The sequence below is a fragment of the Cetorhinus maximus genome, chromosome 8, assembly GCF_964194155.1.
Source record: "Cetorhinus maximus chromosome 8, sCetMax3.hap1.1, whole genome shotgun sequence".
NCBI classification, from domain to species: domain Eukaryota; kingdom Metazoa; phylum Chordata; class Chondrichthyes; order Lamniformes; family Cetorhinidae; genus Cetorhinus; species Cetorhinus maximus.
This window is the reverse complement of record NC_135886.1, coordinates 36963720-36987178: the sequence shown is the minus strand read 5'-3', so window position 1 is coordinate 36987178 and position 23459 is coordinate 36963720. Positions and strand designations below refer to the sequence as shown.

Sequence of the window (23459 nt, the reverse complement as noted above, 5' to 3'; positions counted from 1 at the left end):
CCAGCGTGAAACAATCGCTGAGAAGCTCAGCGCTGCCGGGGTGGGGGCGGGAGGAGTGCGAGCGCAGAAGTCTGTGCATGCGTGGAGGAGCGTGCAATGAAAGCTCCTCAGGGAGCTGAAGAACACAAGGATAAACATTTTAAAAATGAGAGAAACATGTCCCCACATGTGACTCAGTCACATGAAGAGGGACACGTTTAAAATGATGCTTAAAAACTTTTTTAAAAATTACTTCTGGAAACCTCATCCCACCCGTGAATGGGGTTTAATTAATAATTGAAAGGCTGCCTGGCCGATTCGCCTGCCCGCCAACTGAATGGTTGAACAGGCAGTGAAAAATACAAATTAATTAAGAGGCCTAATAGGCCTCTTAATGGCCAGCGGGTACGCTGCCAACTCTCATGTTCTCTCACCAACTGAAAGATCACGTGAGTGCACGATGACCTCGGGACGCTTGCCTGATGACATCGCGCGTGATTTTAAGCCGGGCCGGGCACACACCTGCCCGCGGTACATAAAATCCTGCCCAAGGGCTTTTGTATAGCTTTTGTATAGCTGTAGCATGACTTCTAACCTCTTGCACTCTAAATATAAAGGCCAGTGTTCCATTAGCCTTTATGATTAATTTCTGCACTTGTTCTTAACATTTTAATTTTTCTTATCCATTCATGGCATGTGGGCGTAGATGGATTGGCCAACATTTATTGCCCATGCCTAATTGTCCTTGAGATCAATGTACCTGGACCCCCAAGCCTCTTTGACCATCACTGTTTGTAACTTTTCACCATTTACAAACTACTCTATTCTATACTTTTTAGATCCAAAGTGGATGACCTCAAATTGGCCAACATGGAAATCCATTTGGTCAGTTTTTCCCATTCACTTAATCTATTAATATATTTGTAATTTTATGCTTCCATCTATACTGCTTACAATACCACCTATTTTTGTGCCATTGGAAACTTAGATGTGTGGTTTTCTATCCCATCATTTAAGTCATTAATAAATAGTGCATAGTTGAGACCCCAATAGATCCTTATGGGACACCACAAGTCACACCCTGCCAATGAGAGCGCTTGGTCCATTATCCTTATTCTTACTCTCTTGATGCTCAGCCATTTTTGTTTAAGCAGGTCAATAATTTGCTTCAATTCACGAGTTTCAACTTGATCTTTTAATCAGGGGCTTCATCCATTGCATTCTATAAGTTCATGTAAATAACACCCACAGGTATTTCCCAGTCCCCTACTTTAGTCACCTCTTTAAAAAATAAAATCAGAATCGTCAGTCGTGAACTAGCCTTTACAAATCCATGCTGGCCCTTTCTGATCAGCTGAAAATTTTCATGGTATTCAGTCATCTTACCCTTAATTACAGACTGTAGTAATTTCCCGTCAACAGATGTTAGGCTACCTGGTATATAATTCCCTAGTTTCCCTCTTCTACCTTTCTTCGGACTGACATGCACAATTTGTGTTTCTTTCTTTCAAACACGACGTTGAACTTGATCATATTATGATTACTATTAGATAAATGTCAGGCTATTAACTAAATATGGCTCATTACTCGTTACTAAATCTAACATGACATGCTCTTTGCTGGTTCTAGGACATTTTATTGCAGAGAACTATTTTGGACACACTCAAGAAATTCACCAACTCTGACATGTGGACTGCAGCTTATCCCAACCGATATAAAGTTAGAATCCCTCATTAAAACCACTCTGCCTTCGCTTCATGCTTATCCAGTCTCTGCTGATCTCTGTTGATTTCACATTCTGGAAACATTGAGATGCAGGCAGCAAACCACACTTTGTGTTGCCTGCTTATTTCAATTATTTTAGCATCCAGCCAGTGCGAATTGTGCTGTTCATTGGCTGGATTTCAGCAATTGGCTAATATCATGAGTTGCTAGCACCACTTAAATGTTAGCCTACACAGCTTAAAGCTAGCCTGCACCTCTTAAAGGGGCAAGTCCATTGTTACTGGAGCAGGTGCTAGCAGTCATGCAGGAAGTAACTCTGATCTGAGAAATACTGAAAAGAGGCACAACATGGGAGAGAACGGACAAAAGGAGGAGTGATATATTGTACCTGCAGGGGGACAGTAGGCCCTCCAGAGACATGCTTAGGCGATAGTGGGAGTAGATAACCATGGAAGCCAATGTAAATAGTCAAGCGAGGAGGACCTGGATGCAGTACTGCAAGAAGTTCAATGACCTCATACTTGTGGTCAAGGTGAGTGAGTGCACTTTCAAAGGACATATCATACCAGGTGCACCACTGCTCAATTCACCACACCCCCAGCACTCTCAAAATTGCAGAAATGTTACAGCACAGGGAGAGGCCATTTGGCCCATCATGTCTGCACTGGCTCTCCAAATGAGCAATTTACTTAATGCCATTCACTTCCCTTCTCCCCATAACCCTGCTTGAATTGAATCTGCCTCCACCACACTCTCAGGCAGTGCATTCTAAACCTTAACCGTTCACTGCACGGGAAAGTTTTCCCTCATGTCACATTTGTTTCTTTTACCACCTCCTTGCTCTTGTATTCTATGCCCCTATTAATTACTCTCTCAACCTGTCCTTCCACCTTCAATGACTTATGCATATATACACTCAGGTCCCTCTGCTCCTGCACCCCCTTTAATATTGTGTCCTTTATTTTATACAGTCTCTCCATGTTCTTACTACCAAAATGAATCAGTTCAAATTTCTGCACTTTGAACTTCATCTGCCACATGTCCTCCCATTCCACCAACCTACTTATGTCCTTTTGAAGTTCTGCACTATCCTCCTCACAATTCACAATGCTTCCAAGTTTCATATCACCCGCAAACTTTGAAACTGCACCCTGTACACCAAGACCTAAGGCATCAATATATATCGGGTAAAGCAAGGGTCCCAACACTGACCCCTGGGGCACTCCACTACAAACTTACTCCAGTCTGAAAAACATTCACCTACAAACAATCTCTATCAGTGATCATACCTAATATTCATATGCCCCACACACTCTCATTGGGACCAGGAGTGAACCTGAGTGGAACAGATGCATCTGCACGTCCTAATCCCATGGAGGGGATGCTGCTGGCTATTACTGAACATAAGAAGCTAAGAAATAGGAGAAGTAGGCAATTGGCCCCCTCAAAATTGCTCAGCCATTCAATAAGATCAGGGCTGATCTGATTGTGGCTTTAACTCCACTTTCTTGTTGGACCCCTTAATCCTTAATTCCCTTGAATATTGAATTTATTCAATGATCGAGCCTCCACTGCTCTCCAAACACTAATGGCCCTCTGAGAGAAGAAATTCCTTCTCATCTTATATGGGAGGCCCCTTATTCTGAAATTGTGCTCCCTAGTTCTAGATTCCTCCACAAGGAGAAATATCCTTTCAGCATCTACCTTGGCAAGCCCCCTCAGAATCTTATATGTTTCAATGAGATCACCTCTCATTCTTCTAAACTCCAATGAGTGTGTGCCCAACCTGCTCAAACTTTCCTCATAAGACAACCCCATCATCCCAGGAATCAGCCTATGAACCTTCTCTGAATTGATCCAATGCAAATATATCCCTCCTTAAGTAAGGTGACCAAAACTATTCCACACTGCTCCAGATATGCAAGAGGTAAACCTCGATGAGCAGTGGAGGAACAGCAAGGAGACAGTGGTGAAGAAGACACACTGTGGGGTATCCAGGGTCATCAGCCATTTGGTCAGCAAATATCCCTTGTTGCTCAGAGTGTACCCACTCTTTAGTTTTCTGTGGTAGTTCAAATACAGCTGACCCAGTGGACTGTCACAGATGTATTACGCATCATCAGGTCAGCCACGATCTTACTGAATGGCAGAGCAGGCTTGATGGGCCGAATGGCCTACATCTGTCCCTATTTTGTACATTCGTATGTCTGCTGCCAGGATACTGGGCATTGACCTTCATGATTTGCTGCCTAGGGTCACACACTAGCTGGACATTGAAACAGTGGAATACCTATTGGTTCAAGTAAAGGACAGAGTTGACATGCAGCACTTGTAAAGTGATATGCATGCAGTCAATGGTACCCTTCACCATTGGGGAGACAGAAATCTCAGCAAAGCTGCATGCTCACTCCATCTCTGGCAAGAAAAAATGAAATGTACATAGTTCCCATTGAGCAGAGAACCTTTGTGACCTCCCTTAAGCAACATTCTATAGCAACAGTTGGCAGATTCTATGAGAATGTCCTTACTGAGGCACAGGTGTCTCATACACTGTTCGTTGTTGAGGCTCAAGTAGAAGATTTGCTCCCTGAATATCCTGAGCAGATATAGCCTCCTTCTGAGGGCCCTCCTCCCCTCTTCCTCCCCGTCTTCAGCATCTTATCTTGCCCTGTGTGCATTTTGTTCATTATCCAAGTCATACTTGATTCCAAGGGGAACGCCGACTAATTTATGCACGTCTGGGGACAACTGGTTTGTTCAGAAGCCTTGAAGTCAACAAATATTCCATTACCTGCCACACCAACTCTTGTTGATTTTTTCAACTTTAAATATCAACAGAAAGCATCAAACACTTATAGAATCGAAACAATGTCCAGAAAAAAATAAATCCAACAGCAACTTATCTGTAAGTAGTTGATGATCCCTTTAAATAGTGCTGTTGGTGGGGTCCTTCCTGCTGCTGAACACATGTTCAGCTGTGTGAGGTTTAGAAAGGGAATTTGCTGGAGCATTGAGCTCCAAAATAGCATCAACTGGTGTCAAAGCAGTGTTGCACACGGATTGATGTCATGGTCGTCCTTTCTGTATATTTCTGGTGGCCACTCACTGCATGTGCACTAACAGCATCACCAATAAAATGTCCAATGTAGTTCACCCCAAAAACGTGCATGTGGCTGCCATTTTGGAGCTTTAAGGGCATTTCTAACACCCAAACATTAGCACAACTAATCCCAATTTCTCACCCAACATGTTTGATTTGATGTGCCTCATTTGATTTTATGACAAAAATATAAGACATTACATCTCACAAGTAAAAATGTGCAGAAAGCGGTTTAGGGAAGCGAGCTAACATTTTAATTTTACTTAAAGGAGAACTTGTAAATCTAAATTTGCAAAAGATAGTAACTGATTAAAAACTGATTGGCCATAACTTGAGTAAATAAATACATCATGACACAGGGAGATTTTATTCTGTATACATTATTTCTGTTTCTCTTTTATGCTGCCAATCATGTTTCCCTTTGTTTTGTATGCTGAAGACATTTACGCCTTATTGTTCAAGGGGTCTGCTGTATTCTGATACTTGTTCACACAATACTTCATATGCACATTATGACAACGATTGGTGAGTGAGCTGGAATGATATTCCCCATCTTATCCTGGATTGCAGTCCAGTCCAAGGCTGCTGAGACTTACGAGCACCCATCTAACTCAGCCCAAAGTATAATCATTTATTTATTTTTAAATATCTACCTAGTTTTTTAATCATCAGGTTGATCACTTTATGTTAGGAAATTACTGCGGAATAGCACAGATTTAGTCATATTAAAGCATAGACAGCTTAGTCCCAAAGCCTCACACAAAGCTAGTTCCCATGACCAACAAATCAGACAACGATTATCCTCGCACAGACCAAATCAATGTAACACAGCAGCAGAACATCTCTCACATGCAAATCCATCTATTACAACATTAGCACAGCCCACTTCTGTCTAAAAACATTCTGCATGCAGATTAATATACAATAACATCAGAAAAAAAGTTTACAAGCTGAAAGGTCATTTACTGTTGCTTCTACGAAAAAAATTAGTGCATCTGATGGTGTTACAAGGAGCTTATGGCAGTTGACAGTGCATGACAGAACAAGGTTAGCAAAATCATTCAGACTGCAAATGATTTAATGTTTGTGATGCTCAACATACATTTCTTCTGAATGCAGGCAAAAAGAGATTTAGCGAATAACAGTTATTTTAAATCAATTCACCTGCATAGGGTAGTTATTTGCCACATTCCACATGCAATGATTACAAATTGGACTGATCAGTGAAGCTGTCATCATGCATGAAGTGGAATGGGGCATCCTAGCTAATGATGTTGGTCATTGAATTTGTTAGCAAAATAAATACCTTCCATCTGGCAACAAGCTTAATTTTGTTCATTTGAAATGATTATGCTTGTTTTCTGCTAAAAGCAATTACAGTTTTTCTGAAAAAGTGCTAGCCGATCAGATAACTACTCATCAGATATGTCTGCCCAAAATATTAGTGCCTCAATTTGCATGATTAAATATAACTAGATTTAGTCTTCCTGATTGAAAGGTGGCAATTCTGAAACCAATTACAATACTCACGTAAGTCTAAGACAGATTTTAGTCCTTTTTGAAATAAAAAAATCAAATGATTTGCTATGGAAATAGAGATTGTTCATATGACAAAAACAACGAATTAACCAGGTTTCCAATGTAACCAAGTTAATAGACTTATTTGCTGTGACAGTCTCGAGCTACTGTCTCTACAAATCTTTTTTGAATATTCAGGTGAAATTGCTGAGGATGTAAATAGTCGTTGTCTCCAAAACATTAGTTTACTCTTTTATTTTGTGGTGGTGAGAGAGGGTGTTTGGAGGGGAGACACGAGTGTCAATACAAAATTCATTCACAGCTTAGCTAGCTAAGGGTGGCCAGCTTTTTGTGTCAGAGTGGCTGTTGGCGAGAGCAAAGCTTGATAATATCACTGGTAAATGATAAAGGAACTGACTTGTGGTGGGTTGGAGCTTCAACACCTCTTTGTCCTTTTGTCTATGACATCTTTTGGTTATCTCCACCTATCACTGGCCCTCTATCCAGCTCTACCTGTCCCATCCCCCCTTAAACCAGTTTATATTTCACCTCTTTTCTATTTTTCCTTAGTTCTGTTGAAGAGTCATACGGACTTGAAATGTTAACTGTGTTCCTCTCCACAGATGCTGTCAGACCTGCTGAGTATTTCCAGGTATTTTTGTTATTGTTTTGGATTTCTAGCATCCGCAGTTTTTTGCTTTTATCTTGGAGCTTAAAGATACTCATCAGCTATTTCAGTCAACAGTCCTTTGTTTGAACTAATGAAGGTAAATTCCATAACAAAAACAGAATTACCTGGAAAAACTCAGCAGGTCTGGCAGCATCGGCAGAGAAGAAAAGAGTTGACGTTTCAAGTCCTCATGACCCTTCAACAGAACTGCCAGACCTGCTGAGTTTTTCCAGGTAATTCTGTTTTTGTTTTGGATTTCCAGCATCCGCAGTTTTTTGTTTTTATCTAAGGTAAATTCCATCCTTGTTTCATTCATCCTGTTTAGATTTGGCAGATAGCCTAGTAAGTCAGAGAGGTAAAATGTAGCGGTGTTGCCATGAGGTTATATTGTAAGATGTAGCAGAACAAGCCATGTTGTAATGTGTGGAAGGGCAGCTCTTATGCCATTGTGTAATGTGCATTAGTTAATATCTTACCTCTTGTCCGATTCCATAGAGTTAATCCCGCTTTTCTAGCTGGTGAACATAGTAATCCAATAAAAAGGGGAAAGTCTGTGGCCATCCTTGCCTTGGTTGAGGATTGAGGAATTTTCACTATCTTAGCCTTGGTTGGCCTCAGGAAAAGATATGATCTATGATCACAGTCATAGGCACACATGATAAGAGGATGACTACAAGTAAATATAGCAATACTGCAGCTTTGTCCTCATTAAATAGTTCAATTAGGCACATGCATATTCCGAAGACAAACAGGCAGTTGCTTCATTGCTTCCTAAGTGGAGTTGCTGGCAGTGAACATTTCACCTTTGTTGTGCGAATGTCTTTGTAAAGCTTAAGAAAATAAAATGTGCTTTGGCCTTTCATCATCTAAAACGTGGTCATGCATGGGATTGAAAGTCCTGAAAATAACATGTATTAGGATAAGAATTTTTGGCAAATACTTAGCCAGACCCTCTGGTATTCCAGTACCAATTTATAAGCTTTATTAACCTTGGAGAGCAAGCCAAAAATAGGTACAATCATACATAGACACACACAACACGATTTTCTTTTGTCCTGATAAGATATTTGTTTATATAAATTTAACGTGTACCTATGGGTTATCTGAGATCCCCTCAGACTAGACATGGTGTCTTCCAGGTTCTGCCGAAGATCTACAATATTCTGAACAGTTCGTTTTCTCTGTGTCTCTGGATCTTTTAATCAAAAGAAGAAAAATGAAATGATTATATGAATTAATTCACTTGCACCCTTGCTCTTCTACACTGTTCTGCAATTGGTCAAGATTAACCACATATTATCATTTATTTCTAGCTAATGCATTTCAGGTGTATAAAAGAAAGCAAATAAGATATTTCATTGAGCTATCTGTGGAAAATCCAGCAGAGCCTTTCAAAAATTGGACATAAACTGACCAAATTTCCTCTCCCAAAGTCTGAAAAAAACTTGTAACCAGCTAGTATTAAAAGTCAAGATTGAATGCAACAGAATGAAGTAGTGATTTGATAAACAGCAACTCAAAATGAGTTCCATTTTAAATGAGTATTGTTAATGCTGACATATTAGATTCAAAATAGTAAATATTTTGGAAATTCCAGTAAATTTTAGCAACAAACACAAAGGAAAACTGAAGATTACAGGCTTTCTGGTTTATTCACTATGTATTTAAATTAAGGAGTGGTTCATGATTCTGCTTTATAATATTCACACTAAGAAACACGCTATAAATGTGGGAGTAAATCAGGCTAGTAGCCAAAGGTGGCAAGGTCTTCACTCCAGGCCAGATGGTTGGAAAGCTTGAAGCCAAAGGCTGCCTGCCACATCAATTTAGTTGTGTCAGTTGAATGAGATTGGGTTGTTACCAATCTGATCTCTGGCTGGAACACAGCATGAAGCTCAAGGGAGGAAAATCTGACATCACTTTACCCCACTTAAATTCCACCCCCCACTCAGTGCTGCAGTTACGTGAAAGTCCACCACCAGCATGATCCCTGGAGCTGGTTGTGCAATGTACAATGCAATCAAATGTTGAGGACTGATGGTGAAGCATCATCAAAAAAATAATTTTTGCACATATTATACAATTAAATCACATGATACATTATGCTGCATGGATAAAGACAAAATATCATGATACAAATCGGTTTAATTTTCCTATTTTTCAAAATAAAAGGAGGCTACTTATCAAGGTGATCTAAATACAAGGAATGTATGAAGTTCCAAGCACGGATTTAAAAGTAATAACAAGAAATTGTGAATAAGAGCAATATGTGTTGTCTATTTAGTTGATCTTGTGAAAGTTTGTTTGAATAACAATAGCTGACGAGGTTTCTGGAGGTAATGTATTTGAAAGATTAGAGAGTGCGAGAGCTGAATTAATTTATACAACTGATGCTGAATAATCTCTGGATTTACGATCGCACCTCTACTAACGGAGATATGGCTTCCCAGGAGATTCAGCAGCTCCTTCAAGGCAATAAACTCAATGATGTCCTCTACTGTATTTTAAGCAAAATCCAGGAAAAGGATGAGATTGTACAAAGTATATTGACTAAAATTCACTATTAATGAGGCAGGTGTTCCCTATTTAATAATCTAAAAATACCTAATAAGTTTTAATTTTTGATAAACAGCACTGCACATGCCATTGGTTTTAGCTGCTATTTGAAAAGTATTTTGTACACAGTAAATGAGGAACAGACAAGTGATGTATTCAATATTCGGGTTTACTATCTCAACTAAAAATATTTGAAATAAGCGCCTTCAGTCAATTTTACTCCTCTAATTTAGAGATTATCAGGATGTGACATTGGACATTTCTCAGGCATCACTGATGTTCAGTTTATATGCTAACTGTTGTAATATGCCTTTAAGGGATAGCCAGCATGTCATCACTTTAAGGGAAGTGTGTCATGTGATCCAGCCTGAATTTCACTTCAGCCTGGAGCAGAACACACACACACAGCTCTGTAACTCTGATGTCCTCAAGCTTTCTGTCCATGTATATATGTTAACAGGTGCCTAGAATTAATAACTGAACCCACAATGTGTTTGCACAATCCCTTATGAGTGAAAGGTGCTTTTATATCATTATAACACACACAACACTAACATGACAACTTTTTTCAATATTTGTCATTTTTTAGCCTTTATACTTTTGTCTAAATGAGAGGATTTATGGGAAAGAGAAAATTAATCCATTCATTTAGGCATTCATTAAGCATTCCGAAGATTAGAGCAATAGTAGGATATAGATTCTTTCTCTACTGATTATAAGTGGCTTAAACTTGACTCCAGCAGGGCACCTACAACTAAATCAGTCTGAAATTTTTCATTCCAATTTGATCTATGGAGTGGACCTACTAATTCAGTGATAATTCCTGTTGAATTGTTGGCATCTTTCTGCTGTGAGCACAATGTGGATTTTCCAGTGTGTATGCCAGACCAGGCACAAGGTGGGTACAATGGGCTGGAGGAGGGATGACCTAGTGAAACTACCTCAACATAGGTAATGCCACTATTTGGAAGTTCACTATTAGCTGACTGGGAAATTCAGTGCTACCTGTTTTTTTTTTCCTTTAATATCTCATGCACTTCAACTACAGAACAATTCAAACAGATGTGCTCAATCATCAACCCCCATATTTGCAGCAGCTTCTGTAAATGTGCAGTTGGAGAAGGTGCAGCAGTGAAGGATTTCTCATATTTGAAGATATTTGACAGTACAGGCACAGGGCGCCACCCACATGCAGATGAACGATATGGAATGTTTGAGAAGAGCTGACCCTGTATTTAAATACAGGGCAAAAAATTCAAAACATTGAGCAGCAAATGAGGAAATTTACAGGCCTCACTAGGTTAGCCAGTGTAGACCACCTGCCATTACACGGCTGCAGGGAGTGGGAGAGATGGGGAAGGTACAAAGTGTATAATCATGTTGCTATGGCCATCATGATATGGAGGCAGGCTCGACAGATCCATTGGTCTTTTCCTGTCCATCCCAGTTTTGTATGTTTGGACCACATTATATTAATTATCTCGCTAAAGAATGCACGGCACAATATGGTAATCTTACAATTCGGCATTTGTGTTATGGAGTCTCACTTGCTGGGAGAGCAAATGTTTGGGCACAGTGGTTGATTTTCCACCCATAATGGATAAAAACATAATGGAAGTGTGGGCATAATTAGCTCATATGTGCTGCCCCTGGGTGAGGCTTCACACTGGGAGGGCAGAGGCAGGAAATGATCATTAAAAGTTCCCCGTATTGCAGGTGTCAATCTACTTAAAACAGGTGCTGGATGTTTGATCCATTTGCTCATGTTGGTTCCTATTCTTTCAAGTGAGGAGTGCTTGGTGGCTGTTTGCTGGCCCAAGGATTTCACTGTTCATTTCCTGGTGTCCTTGTGTTTCACAATTACAGCCATTCATGCCTCATTAAAGCTGCATCCTACGCGCCATTTGTGGATATTAGGCGAATGAACTGTTATTGATCACTGCCAAACAGTACTTATAGAAATTCTATTGGCCAACCTTCTCTATCTGCTAGTTCTCTATCCTCCTTTGACAGAGGGGCGGTACCAAAGGACTGGGGAATTGTAAATGCTGCACCCTTACTCCAAAAAGAGGAGGATAAATCTGTCAACTATAGGCCAGTCAGCTTAAGGTTGGTGGTGGGCAAGTTTTTTAGGAACAATAATCTAGAAGAAAATTAAAGAGTACTTGGACAAATCCGGATTTAATAAAGGCTTTGTTAAAGGCAAATCATGTTTGACAAACTTGATTGATCTTTCGATGAGATGACAGAAATGTTACATGAGGGCAGAGCAGTTGATATTATCTATGAGGACTTTCAAAAGGCATTTGATAAAATACTACATATTAGGCTCATTAGCAAAACTGAAGTCCAGTACTGGATTTTAAAAGGAGCTGTGTTCACCACACCATCCTCCCTGCCAACTAAAAGGTTGTTCGGGAGCGCTTGCACCAAAAGCCGCTGTCCCACAGCCATTTTTATACTTTATGGGGCATTAATCGACCCATGGCAAGGCTTCTCCTTCTTAGAAAGCTTCCGGCCAATTCGATTCCAAGTTTGAGCAGTGACCACTGCTAGGACTATAACCAGTCCCCGAAGAAGAGGAGGTTATGAAGACAGGACTGAAGACAAATCCAGGTATTGGCGGAGCCTGGCTGGCAGGCCTCAGCTCGGTGGCTGAGGGGTGGGGTTTGAGAGGCCAGGGGGTTGGGGAGGAGCGTTAAAGGATTATGACCTTGGGCACAGGGGGCCCCAAAGGACAGCCCTTTGCATGACACCAGCCTTCCCAGTAAAAGCTGCCGAGCTACCCGTTTGGCATGGGTCTCCCCCTGCCCGGGTAAATTAGGGGGCTTCAATATGTCCAAGGGAGAGTGGGCTGCCTAATGCCTCCATCATTGCCCACCATAAAATGGGAGTTGGGTTGGGGGCAGGCAGGAAGTTGGTGGGAAGGTTACATGTTGTACTTTATGAGCCCCCTTCTTCAAACATGCTGGTGGGGGAGCGTAAAATCCAGCCCCATGGGATAAAAGGGGCACCAAGGGATACAAAACCTGATGAGGGATAGAAAATAGAGTTTTGCTGAAATGGCAGCTTTTTGGGTTGGACAGAGGCACACAGTGATGTCCCCAGGGTTGCGTACTAGAACTACTGCAGTTTTAGATGTACATCGATGGCTTGGACTTGGTGATACAGCATACAATTTTGAAATGAGCAGGCGACATGAAACTTGGGAGCTATAATAATCAGTGAGGAAGGAAATAATAGGCGTCAAGAGTTAATGGACAAAAATGGTGGTGGGGGGGTGGAGTCACATGAAATTCAATGCAGAAAAGTGAGGTGATAAATTTTGGTAGAAACAATGAGGAGACCCAAAACAAGCTAAATGGTAATATTTTAAAGTGGGGTGTTAAAAAAGAGACCTATGGTTGAATTTTTGTTCGGGGGTTTGGGATCCTAATGTCAGCTGCACTGCCAATTCCTGACATGATTTTTGACCAAGCTGGCCAATTAGTTGTCAGGGAGCGCATTTGCTGTCCAATTAAGAATGGCAGGCGGGATGCCGAGGCAAATGGAGGTCCTCTAGCCCGAAGAGATCAGCAGTCCCCCTGTCAGAGGTGGGAGATGCTGATGAATGGAGAAGAGATGGAGGTTCCCTTTAAAGACTTTTAAAAAGGTGAAATTACAAATGGCCACAGCTACCAGGCCATTTCCTCGAAGGGGAACCAAGAAGTGACCACCTTGCACTCACGGCCATGGGGGTGGGGTGTGGGGAAGGTTAAAAGTGGTAGATAGAACACAGGTCACTGGTCTGCCAGTGGGAGGAAACTTCCATCCTGAACCACGTTTTGGCCTCAGCAGGGGGCCGGGGAAAATTCCAGTCATCATCAGCAGACTGGCCTTCATAGGCCATTAATGATGCCTAATTGGCAACCTGGCACACACTCCAAAATGGCCTGGAGGTGGAAACATGCTCTTGACATGTGGCAGGAAATTTCAGGCCCTTCCGCCTCTATGGCCATTTAAAAGTTTGGGTCCTAGTATTTGTGCACAAATCTTTGAAGGTAGCAAAGCAGGTTAACAAGTTAGTTAATAAGCACATGGCATCCTGAGCTTTGCAATGGAGACAGAGTACAAAAGCCAGGAAATCATACTGAACCTGTACAAAATGCTTGTTTGGCCTAACTAGTGTCTAATTCTGGGCATCGCACTTTGGGAAGGATGTGAAAGTTTTGGCATGGTACGGCTGGAGAGATTTACAAGAATGGTTCCAGGGATGAGGGATTACAGTTACTTAGATAGACTGGAGAAGCTAGGATTTTTCTCCTTAGAGCAGAAAAGGCCAAGAGGAGATTTGATGGGGGTGTTTAAAATCATGCAGGGTTAGAGAGAGTAAATAAAGAGAATCTGCGTGTATTTAAGGCTGATGGGTCAATAGCTGAGGGAACAGTTTCAAGGAAAGAACAAAGGCAACCTGAGGAAAACCTTGTTAAGCAAAGGATTTGAAATGCACTGCCTGATAAGAGTGGTGGATACTTTCAAAATTGAGTTCTATAAAATTTGAAGGAGAAAAATTTTATATGGTGGAAAAATATGTAATTAAACTAACTGGGCAGCTTTTCGAAAGAGCCAGTTTCTGTAGGCCAAATGGCCACCTTCTGTACTGTACTGTTCTATGATTCTGGAAAAGAGGATCAGAAAAAGCATTCAGTGCATATTGACCTAGGTATCAAAATGATTACAACCTGACACGCTGGAAACAACCTCGCTCTACAAACAGCCACTGTAATGGAAGAGATGAAGAGGAAAGGAACCTAACTCAACCAGTGACAGTGGAGGAACCCACCCATTGGCCACTTTACATGAATTTGCGCGCATGCAGCAGGTGACAGGAATGCTTGGTGTTTGCTCTTTGCCATCTTTCATGGTCCAGGACAAAACACATTGATATAGCAGCAATAGAGAGCAGTAATAAAACATAAGTATGCCTACGCAGTTGACAAAGGTCATAGCTGCATTCTCCTTTTGTGATATTTCCAGAAGCTTACAGTGAAGTATTGTGAAATTGTAAGGCAACATAGTTAAATGAAGCAATTAAATGTGAGCACAATAAACTCAGCAATATTTTGGAAACCAGCAAATACCTTCCTCACCTGGTCCAAGAATCTGGTCACTGGTAAAACAGTGTTCATTCTTTCTGCTACTTTCATCTATGCTGTTCTCGCACTATTCTTCAAGCTGCCCCCAGAGCTTACAAAAGGACCATCCTTCTCTCTACTCTGGCCTGCAGAAGTTCTCAGCCCTCGTTTGTTTGTTTGCAGAATGGTGGGGGGGAACATTGGCAAAATGTATTCATTGTCCAATCCTGAAAAGAGCCAACTTCTTCATAATGATTTGTTCAGGGCAACTGAATCTCTTAAGCTACTTAAAGAGACATTGAGTCAATCTTCAAAAGTGGACTAGACACATGCAAGCCAGACTAGCTAAAGGAAGCAGGTTCCCTTTCCTGAAGAGTATTGATGAACCAGCTGATTTTTTCTGACAATCTGAAAGCTTTTATTATCATTGGGTTATACACAGAGGGCAGGATTCCTGCACACCAGCGTAAATATCAGGGGCAAGCCCTCCTCCTTTGGTCGGCTCATCCCGCTTTAATTTTTCAGCTGACGAGCCTTTAATTATTATGAAGTGAGGCTTCCACCACTCTTCAGGAGAAAGTTCTGCCTCATAGATCTGCACTGGGAGCAGTGGCTACTGCCAATATTGCAGGAGGCCGGTAGGAAGAGCAACTATGGAGGCCAAAAAACCCAGGTAAGCCCTGGTGAGGTGGTTGGGGGTGGGGGGGAAATTTCGACAGGGCAGGCAGGAGGGCAAGCTGGGAGGTGGGGGTGGGGGGTGGATGGGAGGATGGGTACAGCGAGGGAAAACTGTGTAAGGGGGGGTCTCCAATTGGCACCAGAGACCTGGAAAGGAGGCTCCCCACTTCCATTGGCCAACAGCCCGCAGGGAAAAACCTGCCCATTATATCTGAGCAGCGGTAGGATAAGGTCCTTAATCAGGCATTAACTGTCCTATAAAGAGCCTCAATTGGGCCACGGTTGGCCGGTCCATCTGCCACCTCCCCCGTCACTTGTAAAGTTGCGGCGGGGCAGGGAGGCCAGTGTCGTGTTGGCACAGAGCTATATTTTACGGGTCCACCTGCCTGCTTTCCTGCCCATGGGCAGTCTGGAACCCAGCCCATTGTTTCCAGTGCTAGCCCACAAATTAGCAAATTTTGTAATCTGCAGCCAGAATTTGGCTTTGTGATCTTTGTTGATAATCAAGTACCATAACCATTACACTACAAAGATCCCTGTAGCCTGGTGGAATATCATTGGTCATTCAACCATTTTTAGCAGTGCAGCCTCAGGGCAACAAGTAACCTGTTAAGAACTGCTGACACCAGATAAATCGGCTGATTGCTTCGAGGACTGTGCAGCAGGACTGCCTCAATAATATGCAAAGGAGCTGACCTTGGATCATTACACAAGTTTATTATATCTAGCTACAGTGTGCTTGCCTAAAGAGCAATAATCCAGATGTCCCACTATTGGGTCTTATTAGATCCTCCATGTAATCTACTTTCTAATGAACTCTATTTACTTACTGCCTGAGAGACGGCTCTGCAAAATTATTTCAAGAAACTCCATTGGTGCTTTCTTCAACCTGTTTTCCCTCAAATACTGCTCCCTGATGGGAGTACAGGATCAGTGAATTTACACTTAAATTGGCTGAAGGAAAGATCTTTATCTTTGAAAGGTTGGCAATAGATTAGAATCTCTGCTGAAGTGGCCTCTTATATCAGGCAATGGGCCTCTTAGGACCATGAGTGTAATTTTAAGGAACACATGAGTTGTGTGTACCGTGTAGTTTACCCATAAGTCCTGGTGCAAGTGGCCGAACCAGTGGTCCTTAAAGGGACCCTGAGGCTTCCTTTAACTCCATAAAAGTACTGTGGCACTCCATTGACCCAGGTTGGCCATCTACCTTTTCACTTTGCACTCCACAACCCTCCAGGACGCTTTGTAGAGTGTCACGGTGTCTGAACCCAAAGTAGGCAAGCAGCATAGGATGTCTATTTGGGACATGCTGTTCACTGGGAGTATGGGAAAATGAGGCCTGCATATGGCTCATGCCTCCCACCAGGAGAACTGGACAACCAAACAGTTGGTTGGTTGTGTGAAAGTTAAAATCTACCAACAACTACAGCTTAAAGTTATATAGTACCATTAACATAGTAAATGTCCCAAGATGCTTTAGTGGAGCACAATCAGATAAAAATTGACACCAAGCCAAAGAAGGAGAAATTAGTATAATCTTAAAAGGAGCAGAGGTGGAGAAGTTTAGGAGGGATTTCCAGAGCTTGGGGCCTCAAATGCTGAAGGCAATGCCACCAATGGTGGGGTGAAGAAGTCAGGAAGAAGTCAGGAATACACAAAGGTAAGAACTGGAGGCGTTGAGAGTTCTTGGAGGGCTTAAAGCTGAAGAAGATTCCAAAGGTAGAGAGGGGTGAGGATAATGAAGAGATTTGAAAACAAGGATGAAAATTTAAATTCAATGTATTAGTGGTACAGAAACCAATGTAGGGTCAGTGAACACAGGGGTGATGGCTGCAAGTTAGGTCATGGGCAGTAGTCTAGCTCTCATACTAAGACAAGCATAATGCATAACCATTATTTAGCTGAAATTGAATAGAGCACCCTAAGTTCAGCTGGTTTGGCAGTCGTTGCTAAATGTAAGAAATCTTGGGCTGAATTTTGCCCTTGATGGGCGGGCGGGCCCGACCAACTCAGCGGTGGGCGGGCAGCTGATTGCCGCTGCCGAAACGAGCCACGCTGCCATTTTGCACGGGCGGGCCAATTAAGGCCCGCCCAGTGGGTTTGCGACTCCCGTGTACAACAAAAATCGAACCGGCGGCGGGCGTGTTCAGACCGCCAGTTCCAATGGGGAACCGGCAGTCTGTATAAAGAGTGGCCAGGCAGCCTCCTTTAGGCTGTTCACCATGGCCACTCATAGGGCAGGACATGATTTAAGGGCAGAGGAGGAGGAGGGGGGCCGGCTGCAGGGTAGGCCAGCGGGGGGCCACTGTGCTCCTCGGTTCTCCGATGCCTGCCTTGCTGTCCTCCTCCAAGAGGTATCCAACCGTTGGGATATTTTGTATCCAGAGGATGGGAAGAGGAGGGCCCCCCCACATCACCAGGCAGGCGTGGTAGGAGGTGGCGGTGGCTGTAAGCGCTCATGATGATATGCAGCGCACCGGTACGCAGTGCCGCAAGCGCTTCAATGATTTGTTGCGCTCTGGAAGGGTGAGTACCATGTCAGCCTTGGCCATTTGACCCAGCAGGTAGCCTTAGCCTTTGAGGCCCCCGACCACGACTTAGTGTCGTTACTGCATTGGGCATTTGGCGCATGCTGGGTGGGCAAACAGATAGTGACCATGCTTACATCAGCCTTAGTGGTTGAGGAGATGATGGGTTCTCCCCGCAGCATATGTTGGTGTTTGTCATATTTGAGTAATCTGGAGGCAACCTGCAGGGGAGGCAGCTAGACACAGACTCAGAACTCCAACACATGTCTTATTGATGGTGATGAGATGGTGGAAGGGGAGCCTCAAGGTGTCGTGGCCAAGAGCCATCTGCTGGTCTCGGCGCCGCACCTAGTTGCGCCTCCTTGCCATGGGCGCTAAACCCATGTGTTATTGAAAGTGATGGATGCCGAATGTGTCCAAGGTGTCCGTTGGGGGAGGGGGTTGGGACCAGCCGTACTATCCTCTGGGGACTGATCACCAGTAGTGTGGACAGGAGCCGCTGGAGGCCTCAGGTGGGCCACTATGGTTGGGGTGCGGCATGCGCGTGCAGAGTACATGAGCAATCAGCCCCAATAAATCCTCTTCTCTGTTCTGCAGGCAAAAACTGAGCACAATATGAGGGAGCGCCAGAGGACTGGTGCTGGGCACGCCGTGCTGCAGCACCTCACCACCTATGAGGAGCAGGCCATGGAGCTGGGGAGGAGGCAGGCGGCCAGGGCCGCAGGTGGCGGTGAGGCTGGGGTCCAGCGGCCAGGTATTTGAGGTCCACAGTCCCATCCACTCTGTCTCCCCACCATCCAAAGCACTGATGATTGCTGCAATCGTTAATGCTGCAACACTGCTCATTCACAGACTGATACAGTCACACGTGTGGGTCATACACAAAGGTCCCTCGGCCCCTTGAGGATGCGCATCTCTAGCACCTTCCAAACTTGCCTTATCCCATTTGTAACCACTATCCCCATGGCCTAACATGCCATGGCATCGCTCAATGTTCAATGTTTTCTGATGAAATATCTGCAAAAAGCTGTTACTTTAACAAGTAAAATCAGGGAACCAAAGTCCAGCTGGGTCTTGCCATCTGGGTTGAGCTGAGATTTCAACTCATGCTAGAGCATTGAGAGGTCACAGCCCCAAAGCAATCATACCACCTGAGCTCAAGGGATTGACTTCCGATAATATCAAAGTAAAATATATTGAAGCTCTCCATTCTTTATTTGCAATACTTCATTATATTTTGTGCTTTTTGTTCTAACTGCTCGATATGTTTAATTTCTGGCACTGCAATGCTGAAAAAGTATTATGATTACATTGTAAGAATTGTAGCCTTGGTTTTAATTAATTCTTACGTTTCATTGTCAGCATGTAAGAAAGTGCATTTGAAAGCTCTTAATTCAGGATAATTCATCCTTTTCCCCAGTTATTTGGGTCAATTACTTTTAGTGAAATAAGTTACAACTTTGGAATTCTCGGTAAGGTCTTTTAAGGAAGGTGTTAACATGAAGAATCTTTTTTTTTCCTCTCCCACGTCTAGTAATGAACGAGGCAGTCAAAGCATGTGCTTATGTCTGTTCCCTGGAGCAGTTTGCTAGCCTGTCACCAGGCGCCATAGCTTGAGGAGTGCCACTCCACATCAAGCATGGCTGACCAAAAGATTCTCCCACTCTTACTGCCTGCCATAGGTGCATCGGAAGGATTTACAATTTGATAATCAGCCTGTTTGGCCGTGTTATGCGTGTCATGTACGCACCTTCCATGACCAGCAAGTCCTGAAGTGGGACTTGAGCCACAGCTTCTGGCCCAGTGAGCCACAAGACCACCTAACATGAAGGATAAAACAAAAATATTAATTTTAAAATTTGTGACTGTAATTTAAAATCAGACAAAACATATGGAAAATATTACTAAAAGTCACGATTGAACAATCAAGGTCAAGTATAGACAAATCAATATTGTCCTTTTCGTGACGTGTGGGGATGTATTAGAATGTGCTAACGTATTAGAAAATTATTCACCTTGTGATCCAGAAATATTATACATCCTGTTTTTTTTTCAAACAAGCTTTGTGCATCATCTGCTTTCTCAAGAGGAAATCTTGATGCAGAATGAGGTCATATAAATAGCATGAGTGCATAATTCTAGCTATTTGAGGTGATTTTGCAGAGTACTTCAACTGCACGAGCTCATCATGAGTTGAAAATAAGCCTGTTATTCTCACATTGTGAAAACAATTTCATTCCTCTTATTTTCACTCTGGAGTATTTCAGATCTTACAATTTTGTTGTGAACATTGCTTGCATTCATGAATAATCATTTGCTAACAATAGCAATCATTGTAAGTATTTACACTAAAAGTGTAGAAATGGCATATCTAACTCAAAGTCATTTTGTTCTCAAAATACTTTGTATTCCTACATCTTAAATTGATCTCATGTGTAGGCCAATGTGAACTCAATTTTCTAGTTGCCTAATGTTAGAATTATCCATTAAGCTTAAACTGAATCAGAAACATGTTCCTCGTATTGTCAGCTGCATGTGGTTTTCCAGCTGCAAGCAGAGAACAGCCAAAAATTCTGCTCAATTTTACACGCGAGATCATTTCTGGATTTTTGCCTCAATCGATTATAAAATGCTGTAATGGGTCAGTTGATGTTTTTGCATTATGGTTGTTTCAATTCAACACTGTGACTTATTTAAGTGAGTAACATTACTATGGACATTAAGTATAGAATGGATAATGAGAATGTAGCCTCCGAGGTCAAATATACATTCACTTTTACTTGTAGAAATCCATAGAACGTTTCCATCAGAAACACAAAGCTACAAATCAGCCTTGTTTCTCAATAGAGGTGATTATGTGAAAATATGAATTCAAACATTTGCAGTCTTTTACATTTCAATAGCTACCATCTGGTGCAATGACATTCTAGAACTGTGAGAATAAAGTCTGCGCACTCACAGCTAACAGCAGTTGTAAACTAAGAACTTTCGAATAATGGGGAGATGATTTCCTCCACACAATAAGTGCAATGGAATTATAAGCACATTCTTTATGAATGGGCGTTACATAATACATGGGAGAAGTCTTCCCTCATTTGTCGGTATGTCATAGTCACTTTTAGAGTCACGGAGTCAATATGGAACAGGAGGCCATTCGGCTCATCGAGTGCAGGCTGATTCCCCACAGGGCAATCCAGTCAGTCCCACGTCCCCACTTGATCCCTGAAGTCCTACAACTTTACTTCCTTCAAGTGTCCATCGAATTTTCTTTTCAAATCATTCATTGTTTCAGTTTCCACCATCCTCATGGCAGCGAGTTCCAAGTGATTACTACTCACTGCGAAAAAATGTTCTTCCTCACACTCTCTCCTGCATCTCTTGCCCAAAACCTTAAATCTGTGTTCCCTAGTCCTTGTACCATCATCTACTGGAAATCGTTTTTCTCTGTTTGTCTTATCTAAACCTGTCATAATCTTGCCCACCTCTGCAAATCTCCCCTCAATCTGCTTTGCTCCAAAGAGAACGACACCAGCCTTTCCTACCTAACTTTGTAACTAAAACTACCCCACAGCCCTGGAACTATTCTGGTAAATCTTCTCTGAACCCTCTCAAGAACCTCCATATCTTTCCTAAAGTGTGGTGACCAGAATTGGACACAAAAATCTAATTGGGGCCTAACGAGGATTTTATAAAAAGCTTAGCAGAACTTCCCTACTCTTGCACTCAATGCCTTCATTCTTGAAGCCCAGAATCCCCTATGTTTTGGTAACGTCTCTCTCTACATGTCCTGCCATCTTCAGAGATCGGTGCACATGCATCCCCAGATCCCTCTGTTCCCACCATTCTTTAGAATTGTGCCATAAAGTCTACATTGCCTCTCCCTATCCTTTCTGCCAAAATGCAAAACTTTACACTTCTCTGTACTGAATTCCATCTGCCGCTTGTCTGCCCATCCTGTAAGCCTATCTATGTCCTGTTACAGGGGGTTTCATATCATATGTTTTTTATTTTACTCAAAGAATTTCCATTTAATCAAAAAGCAAACATGACTATTATTCCACGTCAGACCATTTCTGAAAAGTAGGAATCTGCCTGAAAGATGCTTTGCATGGAAAGTTTGACAAAGAAAGACATGTGTTTATATACCTTTCACAACCTTAGGACCTCCCAAAGCACTTTAGGAAATTAGTATTTATTTGAGAAAATCCTTTCCTTTTTGAAAGACTTTATCTCAATGCCTTCCATGGAATGTGGAGATTTGCTTGAAGCACAAGTGGAAATGTATCATTTTAATGTAATTTAAGTATCCAAAACTTGAAGTTTGAAGACCAAATTGATGGTTCAAAAAAAAAGTACTCTCCTCATCCATAAAGGACAATAGTCAGCATTCAACTCTTTGGGCTGGAGTTTACACACCCCTGCCAGCAGATTTGAAGGTTGGTGTGAGGGGGTAGGGGTGCTCATAAAATCCAGTGCGCAGCCTTCTGCCGCCTACCTGCCCACCCATGGCCTGGTATTGTACGGTGGGCAGTGGAGGCATCGGGTGGCCTAGCTGCCCACCTTTGGATCTATGAGAGCCTTAAATGCCCTCATCCTGCCCCCACCACTATTTTACCTGTTTGGAGTGGGGGAGAGTCAGTGGGGCAGAGCTTTAATAGCTTTAACTGCACAGGTAGGTGTGTGTAAGGGGGGATCTCATTTGGGGTCCGCTGTGCCAATCAGAGGTCCCAAGATCACACTTCCACTTTACTCATCCCCAGCATCTCAAACCTGAGTCCCCATTCCCTTCGCTGTGGCCTGCCAGCCTGACCCTGGCAAAATCTCCCCACTTACCTTGGTAGCCGGCTCCAGCAACAAGCTCCACTGGGGACGGCCTGTAGTCCCAGCAGTGGCTACTGCTGCCACTTGGCACTGCTGAGGCCACAGAATTGCCAGCCATCCAACTAGCTGTCAGCACTCCGAGGCAGGGCTTCCTGTTTCTAAGGGGTGGAAATCCCTCCTCCGGCCTGATAATGGCCAGCTGACCATTAAATTACAGTGGGACACCCATTTTTCCCCTGGACAAGCTCCCCACCAGCATTTTAAGCTGGGGAGAAGGGGGAGGGGTGGGGACCATGGTACACTGTAAAATTTAAACCTTCATATTTTAGATTTTTGTTTTATTTCCATGCCTAAAATTTTGTAAATTATATTTTCCCCTCTTTAAGTATCTTAATGTTCACCTTCCCATTATCCAATAGAGCATGGGAAGATCACCAGAGCATGGCCTAAAAAGCCTGTAAGACAATTTATTCCGCAGAAATAACCTGCCTTTCACAATCTCTTGATGTCTTAAATCACTTTACAGCCAATGAAGCATTTTTGGATTATAGTTTCTTGCAATGTAAGAAATGCAGCAGCCAATCGACACAATTCAAGCTCCCCAAAACAGCAATGTGATAACAAGCGGGTTATCTGTTTTTTGTGAGGTTGGCTGAGGGGTAAATATTGGCCAGGACACTGGGAGAATTCTCCCACTCTTTTTAAAATAATGCCATGAGATCTTTTGTGTCCATCTGAGAGGGCAAATAGGAACGCAGTTCAATGTT

General features: G+C 42.6%; 1 protein-coding gene across 6 annotated transcripts in view; it reads right to left on the bottom strand.

The window, feature by feature from the left end:
* LOC144683562 (neuron navigator 1-like) overlaps nt 1–23459 on the bottom strand; it is a 725427-nt gene that overhangs the window by 392652 nt on the left and 309316 nt on the right. For all 6 annotated transcript variants that reach the window (XM_078546698.1, XM_078546702.1, XM_078546700.1 and 3 more), the window contains one exon: nt 8085–8187. In XM_078546698.1, the coding sequence (XP_078402824.1) occupies nt 8085–8187 (103 nt within the window). The remainder of the gene's footprint in view (nt 1–8084; nt 8188–23459) is intronic.